At 40.7% G+C, this 17,965-nt stretch overlaps 1 protein-coding gene across 1 annotated transcript in view; it reads right to left on the reverse strand.

Moving 5' to 3' along the window:
- SH3BGRL2 (SH3 domain binding glutamate rich protein like 2) overlaps positions 1 to 16,195 on the reverse strand; it is a 76,995-nt gene extending 60,800 nt beyond the window's left edge. Inside the window, exon 1 of the mRNA XM_023223089.2 lies at positions 15,927 to 16,195. Coding sequence (XP_023078857.1) covers positions 15,927 to 15,971 — 45 coding nt within the window. The 5' untranslated portion in view covers positions 15,972 to 16,195. The remainder of the gene's footprint in view (positions 1 to 15,926) is intronic.
- Between the last annotated feature and the right edge of the window lie 1,770 nt (positions 16,196 to 17,965).

Raw genomic sequence — 17,965 nt, forward strand, 5'->3', positions numbered from 1 at the left:
GCAGAGAGACTGGAACCCTCATACACTGCTACTGGGAATGTAAAATGAAATGGCCACTGTGGAAAACAGTTTGGCAGTTCCTCAAAAATGCAAAATATTGCATTATCATACAAACCACCAATTCCACTCCTAGGTATATACCCAAGAGAACTGAAAACATATGTTCATACAAAAACTTATACACAAACGTTCAGAGCGGCATTATTAATCATAGACAAAAAGTGGAAGCAACTCAAATATCCATCAACTGATAAATGGATAAACAAACTCTGGTATGTTCATACCACAGAATATTATTCAGCCATAAAAAGAAATGAAGTCTAATACATTCTACAACATGAATGAACCTTAAAAACATTACGCCAAGTGAAAGAAGCCAGACATCAAGGGTTTCATTTATGATTCTATTTACATGAAATGTCCAAAAAAGGCAAATCCATTGAGCCAGAAAGCAGATTAGTGCTTGCCAGGAGCTAGAGGGAGGTAAGAATGGGGAGTGACTACTAATGGGCATGAATAGGGGTGATAAAATATTCTGGAATTAGATTATTGCACAGCATAGTAAACACACACACAGACCAAAAAAAAAAAAAAACACTGGGACATACAATTTTTAAAAGTTAATTTTATGGCATGTGAATTATATCTCAATTAGGAAACAACAATAACAACACAACAAAAAACCTGAAGCCCAGAGAAGCCAAGTTTCTTGTCCAAAGACAAAAAGCTGATTAAACAGCACCACCAGAACCAGATTCCAAGCCTCCCAACTTCCAACGCAGTATTCTAGCTCCACAACACACTGCTCTAGAAGTATTAGACGATGGATCCTGAGCTTAGAAGCAGTGTAGACTTGAACTAGTCATTTAACAGGTCATACTTTACCAAAAGAGGAAATTGAATTAAATGATCTCTTTAGTTCCTTCCAGTTTTAAAGCTATCTGAGTCCTCTCAGGTTGAGACCATTTCCTCTGAGACTATAGAGTGGTGGTTCTCAAACAGGGGCGATTTTGCCCCCTAGGGGACACTGGAGAATGTCTGGAGACATTTTTGGTTGTCACAACCAGGAGGAAGGGTGCTACTAGCACCCAGTGGGTAGAAATCAGGCAAATTGCTCTATATCTACGATATACAAGACAATCCCCCACAACAAAGGGTTGTCCAGCCCAAAATGTCAATAATGCCACTGTTGACAAACCCTGGTTTAGGGTATGATCAACTATTTTCAAGCTTTTTAAGGCAGTTCCACCCTAAAGTTAATAACTTCAGAGAGGCAGTTTTGAGATTACAGAGTGACTAGAGGCTGACACCATGCTAGCACCAAGCATGTAGCACATAGACAGGAACTTTTTAACCCCACTACAGTCAACCTCCCTAAAGAGTCAAATATTCAAATGCCAACAGAAGTCAGACAGTTAATAATGTAAAACAACGAAGACAGCAAACAACTAATAACCATTTAAAACTAGTATTTCCTTCCTTTCACACACACGCACAAACTTTTGCTGGCTCCCATTCTTCTTGAAACATATATATAGCCTTCTCAATATAATCTTATGGTTTCCCACTTTTGATAGACATAGATGCCAAGAAGTACTTTCTATTATAAGACAAAAGAATATACAAGCTCAGCAATAAATGGCTCAGAGTCGGGAAAATGGTAAGAATGATGAGGGGCTGTGTAGACACCAAGGATACAGGCCCCAAGGCAAAGGGGTATCACTACTCAGTTCCAGTGGATCCATGCCAAGATGCCATGATACCATGATGGAGTGAGGTGCCAGGATCAAGTAATCTTCAGATGTCTTCAGAAGAATGGGAAATCCAGCTTATGTTTGTGTCTAAGAAAGATATCTCCCAGTATTTAAAATATTTGCTCAAAAGAATTTAAAATGGTGTGTTAACTCAAAAGAGGGTGTTTCAGACTTGAAACCAGATTGTGACTTCCAGCCTACACTAACCTTAATAAACAATGACAGTTTGGGGTGTTCCTAAGGCTATGTTCCATCTAACTCAGGACCTTTTTTTTTTTTTTTTTTTTTTTTTTTTTATGGAGTCTCCCTCTGTTGCCCAGGCTGGAGTGACGGGGCGCGATCTCGGCTCACTGCAACCTACTCCGAGCCTGGGTTCAAGCAATTCTCCCACCACAGCCCCAAAATTAGCTGGGTGTACAGGCACCCACCAGCACACCCAGCTAATTTTTGCATTTTTAGTAGAGAGTTTAGGGGTTTCACCACTTTGGCCAGGCTGGTCTCCAACTCCTGACCTCAGGTGATCCACCCACCTCTGCTCCCAAACTTCTGGGATTACAGGTGTAAGCCACCATGCCCGGCCAACTCAGGACCTATTATCTGATTATTTGAACATTATTTTTTCTTAATTAAATCTATATAGCTCATTTAAAGTTGAAAAAAATCAGAAAATTATTGCCAACTTAAATTTAAATGACACTCAATAATAATAATGGCTATTTCATTAAGCTTCAACAACTTTACAAGTAGATTTTCTGAGATCCAGAGAAGTAAAAAGGCACGCTCCACCACCTTGCCCATTAGAGTATCAGATCCATAATTCAAACCCAGGTCTTTCTGCCCCTAGAGTCTACATTTTTTTTACTCATCACTGCCCTTGTATCATACAAATTTATTCTATCTACCAAGCTTATGAGGCTCTCTCAAAAACTTGCATATAAATAATCTAATATTAGAGAAATGGTTGACAATAAACAAAGCATAATGATCTCGGAGCAATTAAACTGGACAGATGAAGTGTGTAAACAGCAGCTTCACTGACCACCCCTGCAGGCCTCCTCCCTACCCATGTGTGCTGACTGAATCTTTCCCTTTACAGATGAAGGCTGTCTACACTCCCCCAGACCCTGAATTCCCTCCCTGCCACCAACAGCCCCAACTCTGGCCTCCTACTTTCTACTTCCTCTCTTGCATTCAACTCCCTCAGTAGGCAGCAATATATTGATAAACTCCTTCCACTAACAAGAACACTTTTGTGCAGAGCATACAACGGGGAATAATCAGCCCATAGAAAACATTTCTCCTAGTAACCTAGGATTCAAGATGTAAAGGATGAGGGCACACACCTCCACAGCAACCATTTGTCCCCATGGATCTGTTGCCCAAAAGGCCCCAATAGATTAAATGTCTCTGCCTATGACCCCATCTCTGGGTTACAGCCATCCTGGCCAACCTTTCTTTCCCCATATTACCTATTGCCCTCCCAGACAATCCTGCTCCCTCCAGTTCAACCCATCAAGTTGGTTCTATTCAACTTTATCACACACAGCAAAAGAACCACATTCAAAGGAAATCATATATTTAGTTTCAGGACATCCAACAAAACATTAAACAGTCTCTTCGGAGCAGTGCCTGTTCTCATTTCCTTTAACTTCTGAAGTCTTCCTCCGGGACATGGCCTATAGGAAGAAGATGGTACAGATCTGGTTATCTGAACCTTCTGGGTTCTATGACAAGGCAAGTTATTTAAAGTTTGGGTTTCTTACTTTTCTGACAGGGGGCAGGGTAATTATGAACAGCTACTATACCAAGTTACTTTAAGGAATACAAATAACATACACAAGCCCCCTAGTACTGCCTGCACATGTGAATGGTACTCATTATTATTATCACAAAATATTCGTTTTCAATTTTAACTCATACTCTTTTTAGCTTCCATCAGTCTCTGAAGAAGCAAAGCCATTACTTTCACATGCTCTAAGGACAATATGCCTACAATTATCAGCTCAGCAGCTGAGTGGAGACCCCTGGAACCACTCCTCAGGAGTCCTGTACAATTCCCTCTCTTTATTACAGCTTGAGTTCAGACACTGTTATTCTAGCATGCTTGCTGCAATAGCACAACCCAGGTTCTCACCAGTCTCTTGGTCAGAGGCTCTTCTGGTGGGCAATGTGGTGCAATATAAAAAGTACCAGGCACAAAATCAGAAGAAAAGGGTTTGAATCTAGGCTTTACCACTGAGCTGAATAATCCTAGACATGCTACTTAATTACCCTGTGTTTCAACACTCTCATCTGTAAAATGAGTATAATAAGTCATAGTTTGTAGGACAACTGTAAAGATGAAATAACATAAAGTAAATATTGTACCACATTGCTGGACACAGGTAAAACTGCTCAGCTGCCCTTTCAGTGTTCCAAGGCTCAGCACAATGGGTCCCCTCTTCCAGGTGTCTTTTTCCTTCTCCTGTCTCCCACAATTTTCCACAAAGCCCCCTTACTGCTTTTACCATCATCAACCTGCCCATCTGCCAGACCTGAAAGTGCCCAACTTATGTTTCACAGGTATTCAAAATTCACAGTGTTTAGATTCACAGTCCGGATTCTAGAAAATTCCATTCACCTTCATTAAACACAGAAATCCTGGCCCCTCACTGCCCCCAAGCCCCACCAAATTTGGGGTGACAGACAAGGCATGATGTTTGCAGAGGATATCCATCAGTTCAACTTGGTGTTTCATATTCCTTCTCCCTGTTACTCACAGACTCAACACATTTTTTATCAGTTACAAGAATCTGAAAGACAGAGTCTAAAGACATGAAGTCTAAGGCAGGGATGGCAAATACATGGCATAAGCCCTAATCCTCCCTCTGGTACCAAGGCAGGCATCAACAATCAATCACACTGTTTTCCTGCTGATCCCAGCCAAGGCTCCAAAACCCCTCTCCCGGCTCTCTGGAGAGCCTTGACTGGGATCAGCAGGAAAACAGTGTCCCTTAGACACCAAAATCCTTGGATGCTCAAGTCCCTTGTATCAAGTCGTATAGTATTTACATATAACCTATGTAAAGCATGGTATAATTTAAATCATCTGTAGATTATTTATAATACCTAATACAATGTAAATGCTATGTAAATAGTTGTAATACTATGTTATTTAGGGAATCAAGGCTAGAAAAAGTCTGTACATGTTCAGTACATATGCAACTGTCCACTTTTTTTCTCATTATTTTTGATCCACACGTGGGTGAATCCACAAATATGGAACCCACAGATACCAAGGGCTGACTGTATTATGTATAGCAAAGAATAGTGTTGGGGTCCACGTGTTTCCTGAACAAAGGAATGAACACACAAGACAAGACAAACATGGCGGCCGCGCCGAACGACACGCTCGGCTTTATTTTATACGGTCCTTTGTGGAATGTTACCAAGTCACAAGACACATTGTTGTTTTTCTGACCTTTCCCTGACATTCTGGATTTCCAAGATGTTTACATATAAACAAGCCCCCAGGGTCTGCTATTTGCAACTGGCTCCTTTGTCCTCCCTGTTTGCAGGGGAGGAATGTTCTGCTTCGTTTGCAAGAGCAGGACTTATCCGGAACGCCCTGCTTCGTTTGCAAGCACATAGTCCTCTACAAATAGTGACCATGTGCATAGTAGTAAGCACTTTTTGGGGAGTGAAAATATGATCTGAATGACTCGTACAACATGCCATGTACCTATAAAATATCCAAACATTATAGCAGAACTCTAACTAAATGGTATGTTTGGGGAATGGCCTGCTCAAATTATAATGTTTTCATAGATTTAAGTAGAAAACACTTTACACCTAAATTTACTAAAATCTCTCCTAAAATTATACCTGCATGCATCCTCAGCCCAGTAAGTAGTATGTACTGTATATAATTTTTGGATGATTAAAGAACTTACACAGTTCAAGGTCATCGTGATTTTTTTTATCGTTATACTGTTATAACTACTACTACTGAAGATGATTATGACATAGAAAAACTAGGTAACATGCACTGAGTACTCACTATGTCATGGCACTCAGTTAAATGCCGAATGCAGAATCATGCATTCATTCAAAGCTCCTAAGAGCTTTTCTATGCATAAAATACCATTCCTATCCCACCTTTACAAATGAAGAGGCTAAGGTTACTTGTCCAAGTCATGCCTTTCATCAGTGGCAGAGCTAGGATTTGGACTCAGCCCCTGCCTTAACCAAAACACTGTTCTCTAATGATGGATTCCCATAGCCAGGACAGAGAGGTAGGTGCATGGGTTGAATATAAACTGACTCCAGAATTAAAGAAATCAGCACATATTCAACCCAAACATTTATTTTGGCTAGTAAGCAATTTGTTTATCATAAAAGAACAGTGAAATCTAAACTCTCATCAATGGAGGGCTCAGGCCTATAAAGGTGGCCAATTCCCATTCGAAGAAACTGTGCCAATGAATATAATTATTAAAAGAGAACCAGTGACAGATAAGCAGAGACTGTGATTTAAAACAAACCACAAAAAAAAAAAAAAAAAAAAAAAGAGCAAGAGAGAGAACCACTGAGCTTTAATTCACATGGGAATGTCATGAATAAAGAAGACCACACTCCCACGCCTTGTGGAACACACAGAAGGAAAACTAGTTAACTCAAAAGCTATGCTTGTTGCTCTTTGGGTTTTTTGTTTTGCTTTGTTTTGCTTTTAATATTAGATCGGTATGTAGCAATAGCTGCTGACTTTAACTATATTTGCATTTACCAAATACCACTGAACTAACCTGTCAATCAAGTCACCTAATTGTGTGTCTGTTACTCTTAGTCTTCCACTCTCAAAGCCACTAGACTGAAGATGACAAAAGCCATTTCAGATGTGAGCCATGACCCAGTAGGAATTGAAAACACCTCCTGAAGTAGTTAGAACCCCCTGCCCTCAGTCGCACCCAATGTTTCCTGTCTGCTCCAGGAGCTGAGAAGCAATGCTGGCAGAGGGCCCACCAAGACGCCACAGCAAAGCAGGCACACCTTGCTGGGGTACCTTCCACTTCAGGGGTCAGCTCCAAGAAACAACTCCTTGGAGTTCTGCCAAATACTGCACCAGCTCAAAAGAGTCAGATCCCCTTGGGAATAAGCTGTCAATAGTAACAAAGGTGACCAACAAAATTGTTCCCAAATTGTCCCAGAGGCTGTGCCAGCCTAAAAGTGCCTAAGTCTGTAGGGAGGTGGGGCCCCAACCACCTACATGCTGGCACCTGAGTTCAGCTTTCCATTCCACCGCAAAGCTGTCATGAGCCAGAAGGGAAACATTCAATTAAGTGCTTCTCCAAGCTTTATTTCTTTTTTAGAGTTAGAAAATAAAACCAATCAAATGTAAAAGAGATAGCAATACTAACCCTTTAAATTACCACAGTCCAGTTCCTGAGAAACTAGCCAGTGCTGACAGGTGAAGTCAGATAAGCCTATTAAGAGAGAGAGACAGAAGTGAAACTGCACTGCCTTAAATTGGGTTGTGCAGTTTCTAGCTGGTACAGGTTTCCAATCTCCAGATCTCCAGTTCCTCCCCTCCTGCCCTACTCCTCCCAGCCACCCCAGTGCCCCCCAAAATCTAAGCCATGGCACATACTCATCACTGTCTAAAAAACACTAAACAGAAAGGCTTGTTGATATGTTCTTAAGCTACAACTAGAAAGAGGACCCTCAAAAGATAACTGTATATAACCTGAGGTAGAACAGTCCCCACAAAAGTTAACGAGCATTTGCCATTTCACAGAAGAAAGAAAATGCTCACTAAATTTTTAAGGCTAACCTCTTTTTTTGCATCATGGATAAACAGTATAAAATAAAATTAATCACAGAAAAACATGAATACAGGAGTGTGGTTTAAATCAGAACTTAAATGTCTAACTAACTCTCCAGCTAAAATAATACCCATTTAAAGCAATTCCTGCTGAAAAACTCCTGAAGCCTAAAAGGGTCTCCTGTGTTTGGAGCTTGGAGGGTGACTTTTTTAAAAAACTGACATTTAGCAGGTGAAATAATAATTTCTAGACCCCATTCTTAAATATGCATTTCAAACGAAAGTATTTTTGTTGGTGGTGGTGATGGTTTTGGGGTTTTGGGGTCTCATTTTGTCACCCAGGCTGGAGTGCAGTAGTGCAATCTTGGCTCACTGCAGGTTCGACCTCCCGAAGTTCAAGCACTCCTCCTGTAACTGGGACTCCAGGTGGGACTGGGACTACAGGTGCATGCCACCAAGTAACTGGGACTACAGGTGCATGCCACCATGCCCCGCTAATTTTTATATTTTTTGTAGAGATGGGATTTTGCCATGTTGCCCAGGCTGGTCTCAAGTTCCTGAGTTCAAGAGATCTGCCTGCCTCAGTCTCCCAAAGTGCAAAGATTATAGGCATGAGCCACTGCATCTGGCACAAAATATTTTAAACTTTCATACATAATGATCAGTAGTCACACTAATTTCTACCTTAGAAAGTGAAACATTCACTATGAATCTAGACTTTTTTCTATTCTGTCACCCATTTCTAATTTGATAGAAAAAAACACAATTCATTTAAGAACTTTAATCAAAGATGAAAAATAACTAAGGAAGAAATATTGTTTAGTTAATATCTCACACTGCTTCCTGTTGCCTGCTGAGCGTTTCACAATCAATAGCTCTTTTCCTTTTCAATTTTTGATTTTTAAAAGTCAAAAAACAGAAAAAAATCAACACTCACACCATCTTACATGAGACTTCCTGCAATATGCAAACCACCTTGTTTTTCATATTATAAATATATGTCAAAATTTAGATTCCTCAACAATCAACAGAGTGAAAAGACAACCTACAGAATGGGAGAAAAGGTGAAAACTATGTGTCAACAGGAGACTAATATTGAGACTATACAAGGAACCCAAACAACAGCAAAAAAAAAAAAAAAAAAAAAAATCCAATTAAAATTGGATAAGTGATCTAAATATATAGCTCTCAAAAGAAGACACACAAATGGCCAACAAATATATTTTAAAAGTTCTTAACATCAGTAATCATCAGGTAAATGCAAATCAAAACCATAATGAGATTGTATCTCACCCCAGTTAGAAAGACGACTATCAGAAAGACAAAAAGTAACAAATGCTGATGAGGATGCAGAGAAAGGGGAACTCATATACTGCTGGTGGGAAGCAGTATATGAGTACAGCCATTATAGTGAAAAGTATGGAAGTTTCTCAAAAAACTACAACTGGAACTACAATTTGATTCTGCAATCCCACTACTGGGAATTTATCCAAAGGAAAGGAAATCAGTATATCAAAAAGATATCTGCAGTCCCATGTTTGCTGCAGCACTATTCACAATAGCCAAGACATGGAATCAATCTAAGTGTTGAACGTACGAATGGATAATATGGTATACATACACAGTGGAATATTATTCAATCATAAAAAGAATAAAATCGTGTACTTATGGCAACACAAATGCACCCAAGGACATTACATTAGGTGAAATAAGCCAGAGACAGAAAGATAAATACATGTTCTCAACTAGATAGGAGGAGTAAGTTCTAGCATTCTACAGCATTGTAAGATGTTTCCAGATAGCCAGGAGAGATTTTGAATGTTCCCAACACAAACAAATAATATTTGAGGAGACTGATAAGTCAATTACCCTGATTTGACCACCATACATTATACATACAAAAATATCACTAGATACCCCATAAATATGTATAATTATGTGTCAATTAAAAAACTTCTAATTTTTCTATTTTCTTAATAAAAATAGTTTGTATGCTACTTATCACGGGTAAAAGAACATTTGCAGAATTTGAAGTTGCATTCCAGAATCTAAAGCTTATCTTAAAGTTTCCTTCTAATAGTATATAATTTTGAAACATTATCATATATGTTTTTCTTTGAATAACTGGGTCAATGAGAATTTCAGGGAAATAAAATACCACCAATCTCTCTGCACTCAAAGATATAGTTCTTGATCAACGCGATTTGTTTTCTTCTATAATTGTAAGTGAAATACATTTTGATTTTGATTTTCTTTTTCTTTTCTTTCTTTTTTTTTTTTGATGGGAGTTTCACTCTTGTCACTCAGTCTGGAGTGCAATGGTGCAATCTCAGCTCACTGGAATCTCCACCTCCTGAGTTCAAGTAATTCTCCTGCTTCAGCCTCCCAAGAAGCTGGAATTACAGGCACCTGCCACCATACCAGGCTAATTTTTGTATTTTTAGTAGAGACGGGGTTTCACTCTGTTGGCCAGGCTGGTCTCAAACTCCTGACCTCGCGATCCACCTGCCTCGGCCTCCCAAAGTGCTGGGATTATAGGCATGAGCCACTGTGCCCAGCCACATTTTGATTTTCAAATAAATTATTTTATCTTGGCTAAAAAACAATTAGTTTCTTCAAGTAGATTGAAATGCTTAAAATATTCATATACAAATGGGTAAACAGCTCCTAATTTCATAAAGGAGTCCATACCCTTGATTATATTTTTAAGTTTAAATGTTACTGAAGAATGGATTAAAAGCACATCAAATCTGGGAAATTCTAAAATGTACTAGAAAAACTGAGGTTAGATCTTCACTTGGGATATTAATAAATCCCATTTTCTAGCAAAAGACCTCATACATAGACTATAGTTCCATATACTTCAATATCCCACTGCTGCCTTTAAGTGTCAAGAAATGTGGCCCAGTCTTTCCAATCAAATGAGAAAAACCCCATAAATTGGTCTTTTTATTTCAATCCTCATGTTGCATACTATTATGGGTTGAGTTGTGTCTTCCCCAAAATATATTGAGGTCCTAACCCCCAGTACCCATGAATGTGACCTTATTTGGAAATAGGATGTTTGCAGATTATCAAGGTAAGATGACATCATTAGGGTAGGCTCTACTCAGTATGGCTGTGTCCTTATAAAAACACAACATCTGGGCACAAAGATACATGCACAGAGGAAGAATGCCATACGAATGTGAAGGCAGAGATGAGGGTGATACATCTACAAACAAACGGATGCCAAAGATCACCAGCAAACCACCAGAAACTAGGAGAAATACACGGAAAGGACTCTCCCTCACACCCCTCAGAAGGAAGCAACCCCACCAACTCCCTGATCTTAGGCTTCCAGCTTCCAGAATGTTGAGACAAATTTCTGTTATTTAAGCACCCCAGTTTTTGGTATTGTGTTAATGACAGCCGTAGAGAACTAATATACAAACTTTCTCACCCTGACCTTCCGTCACCACCACATCCTCTCCTTGGGCCCCCAACTTACGCCTGCTTCTTCTGATCACTTGTATGCTCCCAACTCTTCCCTAACCTCACTCCACACCCTCCTCTGCCTATGTCCTTCAGCCCTATTTCTGTTCACTGGGTACCACTTGCATTTTGGATAGGGCAGTTTTCTGTATGGGGCTGTCCCACATACTGTAGGATGTCAAGTACCCCTGATACTCTCATTCCCCCAGGATGCTACAGAGCCCACAAGGAGAACATCTACTCTAGCAGCTCTAAAGCCTCCTGCCCACCAGGGTTTGATTAAAGGTTCCCCCACCTACTGAGCAGGATCTCAATCTGGTCAGCTTGCTTCAGTCTCTTCCTCTAGAAAATGGAAATAAATATTAATAATTACCCTGCCCCTGCTGTATGTCAGTGAGGATCCAATGAACTAAAGATCCTAAAGTGGCCAGTTATACTCTCATTCGCGTTATTAGAGTAACTCAGGAATTAATACCCACTCTATTCTACATGATCACATTCTGACTTTAACTGCCTTAGAACTCTTTTCTGAGGTGTCCTTACACAGGGAGGCCTCACTGAATACATTCATGGGGATATAACACCTTACCTGGTAATTGTGTGTATAAAATTGTTATAAATCCCCCAAAGCAGTAGGTATGCACTTTTTACAGTTGCAAACAGCAAGACAACTCTGAGCATAGTTTCCATGTGTTCTCCTTCCACACCCACCCTCACTTGAGGTTCTATCTGTGATTTCCTACTTTGCTTCCAATACCTTTGTATCTTTTGCTCCCAGTGACGGTGGCTCTCCAACATCCAGGGATATACTGATGTCTAGCTCATTTCACACTGCCCCATGGAAACATCTCCCAAGCCAGCATCAGTCCTTCACTCTTCCTTGATTAAACAGTTTGCATCCCAGGTCTCTGAACTGGGGAGAGAGAGAGCACTGATTTATGCCATGAGGACAGAATCTATGTCTATTCTGACCATCGCATATGCCTAGTACCTAACATCACCTAATACAGAGCCTGGGTAAGTAAGTTTTCAGTGATTGTCTGATGAATACATGAATCATTCAATGCATGAACAAATGCATTCAGGCATCAAGAATCTGGCTTCCTATGAAATCTCAGCTCTGCACTGACTGAACATAAACGGCTTCCGGGAAAGCCACTTAATCTCTATGCCTAAATTTCCTTTTCTAAAAAATGAGGTGGTTGGGCTTCACTAAAAATATCTTTAGGTTTCCCTCCAACTCTAACAGAGCCCAGGAACTTTAATGAGGAGTAAAAGATTTTATTTACTTTTTGAGAAATGTTAGTCAAGGCAAGTAGGAAGGTAAAGATTCTTCCAAAATCACACAACCAGGGCACCTCACTGCCAAGCAGCTCCATGTTCCCTGAGAAACAAAAGGCTCCAGGCAGCAGACAAGCTGCAGAAACTAAAGACATCTCTGAGATGCTAAGCACTACAGAGTTTGTCGTCATCGGTTTCTTTCAGTCTTCTTTCAGGAGTCTACCCTGTCCCACCCAAAGCTCCCCCTTTCCAGCTTGAGCAGGATGGGCTCAAGAACTCTCTCCCAGGTTCCAAATCTAACTCAATTCCTCTCCTTGCCATCTGCCTAAGGCTCCCACATGCATATTTTATGATTTCTGGCACATTTCCTCTTTATCTGACATCCTGCAATGCATCTCTCTGCCTCCTATATTATTTCTATCTCTGGTAAGAATGTACCTGCAAGAAGCATGTGTCCTTAGGTTGTACTTTACTACCTTTCCTAACTCATCTCCCATCTGTGAATTCCCTGGAGACACAGACCACACCCTCTACTCTCTGGCTTCCCATAAGATCAAGGACAGAGCTGGGCAAGCAGCAGACTCTTAGAAAATACTTGTTGAATGAGTAAATGAAATAATTGACCGATTTCAATGTTTTTAAAGTAAAAAGTCATATTCACATATTTCCTGAACAAAGTTACTAAGACTTCCTCTTTCAGTAATACATCAAGAATAAATTAAATTTTAAAATGACATTTCTATGAATATACTATTTTCTTAGAACTGAGAATAAAAAATTTCCCTACAATGTGAATGAATAGCAACATGGTCAGTTGAGTAAGAAATCTGATTTTCAGGCATCTATAGCATAATAATGTGGCATTGCTTTTGTTTCCTAGTAAAAGCTGACTTCTCCTGGAGCCAGGGAAGACAGAAGAGGAATCATCCCTTGGTGTTAGTTATTCGAACTGCTGAAGCTGGAGAGCTTAGTGGAATCAGAAGAAAATAGGATGATTTTCTCTAAATAGATTGTTTAAATCTATTGATGATTGAAGCAGAGCATCTTTTTAGAAATCCTGGGACTTACTTGGCTAAGTCAAATTCTGGTCACATCCCTTCCTTGTGGTTTAATAAACTTCAGTTAAAACCAAACTGACTAAAGAATCAAATTATTTGTTCTCCCATGCACTTGCTGGCCACGGCTAGGCACCAAATGAAACACTATCAGCAGTCAACCCAACACTGCTGGAGGGAACACATCATGGCTATGCCACTAAAGCTTAATACAGCTTAATGCTACTGGCCCCATTAGCCTCACCAGCCCAAGAACTGACCTAAATATCCTCATTAGTTCTTAGAAATTATTATTCTTACATATTAACATAATCTTAACATCACTAAAAGTATGGATATTACAGATAAACTGTGTACTGATACAGGAGATAAAACTACAATTGGGGAGCCTCAATGAATAACTGTGTATTGATATAAGACATCACTGAGGAGACTCAATGAATAAGTATTTTCTAAAACCTGAAAAGACTGGGTCGTCAAACAGCAGAACATTAAAATAGATAATTAGTGTTTATGGTCTGTAAGCAAGTGGTAACTGCATATGTCTTCTAGCTCAAACGAAACCATGTCAGAACACATGCTATAAGGCAGGGCATTGAGGGGATCTGAGCCTTCACAGTCAAATGCTCAAGGAAAGAAATTCACCTTGAGACTAATAGGTAGGTATATTGTTCAAGCAAAAGAAGCTGTTATGAGGATTCATCCGCATTTACTCACCTGGTGAAGTCAAAAGACTTTAAAGCTAGCGTGCAATTCTGAGTTATTCATGAAAATCCTTCATTTTACAGAAGAGAAACTCAGGCAGAGATGAGGCACCTTATCCAAGCTTACACTGCACTAGTCAGGGCCCACACTAAAACTTAAGTCTCTTAATTTTAGCTCCATGTGCAAAACACAAAACATTAAATTTAAAAGTTAAAAAGGCACACAGCAGGCAGGCAATAAATATTTGCTAATGGCACTGAAGAAACAAAGATGTGGAGTACCAAAACTATCTCAATATACTACCTACTAATAGAATAAGCCAAGTCATTACCTTAACTTTGTCTGACTTGCTCAAAGTAGCCTAGGCTTTATCTCTTGTGGAAGGGATAGAAACCATTTCTTCCATAATCAATATAATGCTATTGGGACAATTATTGAAGCATGCAAGTCGGTGGTGAAACCAAGAGCTTTGTAGCACTCTTAGTAAGGAGTGCGTTTGAACAAATCTACCCTTGAAATAGTGCCAGTTTGTAAACACATGAAGTGTGGCTTCAGTAGGGAAACCTACAAAAGGCAGGGATGACTAACCAATCCAAATAGCTAGAAACACCAGAAACTGTCAGAAGTCTGACAACTCCAACATGCCTGCACATAAGGGTAAGTTGCATTTTCCCATCTATTGTTTCTAGTGCAAATGGGGGTGGAGGGACTTTGTATGATCGCGTTAGTTTCTTTTTAAATAAAAAACTTCAGTTAGTTTACAAGGATTTTTAAACAATATTTTATTCCATTCTCCACTCCACCCGCTTAAGAAACAAATTTTGGAACAATCTGACTGAGCTACTGGGCAGACAATTGGCCAGACCAAATTTAAGCAATCTACAATGCATTTTTTGATGTTCCTTGATTATATATGTCACCAAGGAGGTTCTTAAATCTATAGTTGAACTCTTGGTTAAGGAAAACAAGTCTCAATAATCATGTAAAACACATGTGCTGTGTCCCTCAGTGGGCTGTCAAATATACTAACTACTGAATTTTTCCTTAAAGTCTGACATCTCTAGCTATTTAACTTTCCTTCCTTTAAAAAAAAAAAAAATCTTTCTAAAAAAATCCAAGAACATCCACCAAACAGAATAGTTAAAAATAATTAAATAAAAAAACCACAATTCATAGATCCCCAGGATAAAATTTCCAAAGCATTACAGGTGGAAGGAAAATGCGTGCATACAAACACATTTACATAAAGATGCAAAAATATTTATGGCACCCTAAGAAAAACATGACAGTAAAAGCAAACAATCCTAGCACAACAGGACAAACCTGGTGTGCCATTCTCTTTGCGCAGGTATAAAACTAAACAAATGCACTTGCTGGCGGGGGGGAAGGAAGGACAGAGAGCAATTCCCACTTAAACTTGTTTCATTCAGGAGCTAGGTTAACAAACCAAAGCATCCAAAAAGGCTCCCGTGCAAAACATAACCAGTCTGAAGGTCCCAAATCGGGAAGAACTAAACTAGAGGAAGGGGGGACCCCCGAAGCTCTTGAACAACTCGTTCCCCAAATTTCCATGCCACACAACAGGAGCTGGGGGCTTCCCTCGGACTCCATTTTCAGGCCGCGTTGTCTGTCTTTCAGGCCACGCAGGGTGGGCATTTGGGTGAGGCCGGGGTCCCCCACCCACCTTTCCTCCCCGCCCTCTTCATTGTTGCCGGAGCGTGATGGATCACCTGCCGGGCGCGGGCTCCCGCGGGCGGACGCGCAGAGCGCAAGGACGCGCAGTGACTAGCGCCGCGCGCCTCCCGCAGGACCCGCGCCCCGCGACCCCAACCTGCTGCCCGCCCCCACCGCGCTCACCGCCACGAAGCCCGAAGAAGAGGCGATGAACACGCGGATGACCATCCTCTCGGTGCGCCCGGGACAGACCCCTTGCCCCCGGGCTCTGGGCTGGCGTGGACACGAGCCGCCGACCGCCTCCGGGTAAAGCACTGTCGTCGGGGAAGATCGCTGGGATCTGGCTCCCTCCCACTGGGTCCGCAGATAAAAGCCCAGCGCCGCCCGGCCGCAGGCTGAAGGGGAAGGAGAGGGAGGAGGAGGGAGCCGGCTGCGGGGTGTGATGGGAGTTGTAGTTTCCGTCTCTCCCTGGAGTGGCTGGTGGACTGAGCTCCCCTCCTGACTGCGCTTCGATCCCGAACACGCGCAGGTGGCTGGAGGGGAGCCGCAACCTGGGAGAAGCTGTGAGTTGGGTTGGCAAGGATCCTAGCTTGACGAGGAAAAAGCAAACTAGGCAAAAGGGCTTGGTTCAAAGTCCAAGCTTGGGTTCTGTATTGTGGTTTACTGGTTTGGAGCATCCACACCCAGAAATGCCAACAGACACGATCGTGCTGCGGGCACACATCGTCTCAGGGCCGCTGGAGTACCGGGCTAACCCCAGCTACCTGAAGCAGGCGGGATCAGCGAGCCGGGTGCTCGGGAGGTGTGGACGGTAGGGCTCGCTTGTTTGTCCAGTAGCACTGGAGATTGCAGAAAGGTGATTATTTTGGGTAAATGAGAGGTCTTCTCTTGTCTGTACACACTGAAAATTAGAAACCCACATGGGAGCACAACCAATATTTTATTTTTCTTAGCAAAACTGTAATTATAGTAGGAAAAAAATAAATACCAAACGAAATTGGAATCCTTCTATCAATATTGGAAATCAGGACCCCACCCGCCCCACCCCTACCCTACACAATGGCTTCGCCTCTGTGCACCTAATATTTACAGTTCAGCCAAATCTGTGCCTTTTTCAGAACCGCTGCACATTCCAGCGCAGTTTCCCAGGAGGATGCTGTTAAATAAAAAGCTTTTGTATAGTTGCTAATAGTTTAGGAATAGTTTTTTATCAAGTGCTTTCTGTTTGACAAAAGCTCAAGCCTCTCTCACAGTTTTGTTGAAAAGAACCAGTTTTCCCTGCTGTACTGTATTTACTTCTTTCCTTTCAACACGGGAGTTTAGCAGAGGTCTGGGAATAATGTTAATTAAGAAAAAGTAAGAAATTAGATGATGAGGTCTGTGGCTCTTTGATAAATTTCTTGCACAAAGAGCAATGATTATGAAGTACTTTTTAGAGCAGTTATGAATATTTCAAGTTTATAACCTTTCCTATTGCTTTTCTTAAAGCCATTTCTGTAGTAGGAATCTTTTTAAATTTCCTTCAATAATAGAAGAGACAATCCTAATGGGACTTTATTTCTTCTTCATGTTTAAAGTTTTAAATAGAAGCTTTGCTGTCTTTAGTATCTCTTGGCAAATGTACTTTGATTTTGCTACCATAAATGTGGAAATGCATGTTTATAAAATAGAAAGTAATTTTCTTAAAAGTGGATACCATAATTCCTATATAAACGCAAGTCTTTATAAAAGTCAACATTTTCTTCAGTTTGGAATTATTCAGCTACGAAGATATTGTTAAACTCAAATAATTGAAACTCAGAACCTACTCCGTGAAAAGTACAAGAATGGATAAAAGTTGAACAAATCATTTATCTGTCAGCAGAGCACCTATTCTCTGGGAAAGAAAAAGGCAGATACAGAAATAGGGACAGAACAAGACACACTGCACCAATACAGTGTTGTGTGGATGTAAAGGAAAAAGGTGGCCATTGTAGAAGGTACTTTAAAGATGAGTGGAATTTCTGTCTGCAGATAGGGAGGATGCAGGGTGAGACTATTCAGGGTGTGTGAGGAGAACAGCAAGGAGTTGGTTTTGCTTCAGAAAGGAATATGAGGGGACTAGTAGAGGACAATGTGAAAAAGTAGGTTTGAATGAATACCAACAGAGGACTTTCACTGGGTTATCTGCTCAGCTCCTTGGGATTTCTGCTCCTTTCCTCTGATCCTAGAGGTTGTAAGGG

The sequence above is a fragment of the Piliocolobus tephrosceles genome, chromosome 5, assembly GCF_002776525.5.
Source record: "Piliocolobus tephrosceles isolate RC106 chromosome 5, ASM277652v3, whole genome shotgun sequence".
In the NCBI taxonomy this organism is placed as follows: domain Eukaryota; kingdom Metazoa; phylum Chordata; class Mammalia; order Primates; family Cercopithecidae; genus Piliocolobus; species Piliocolobus tephrosceles.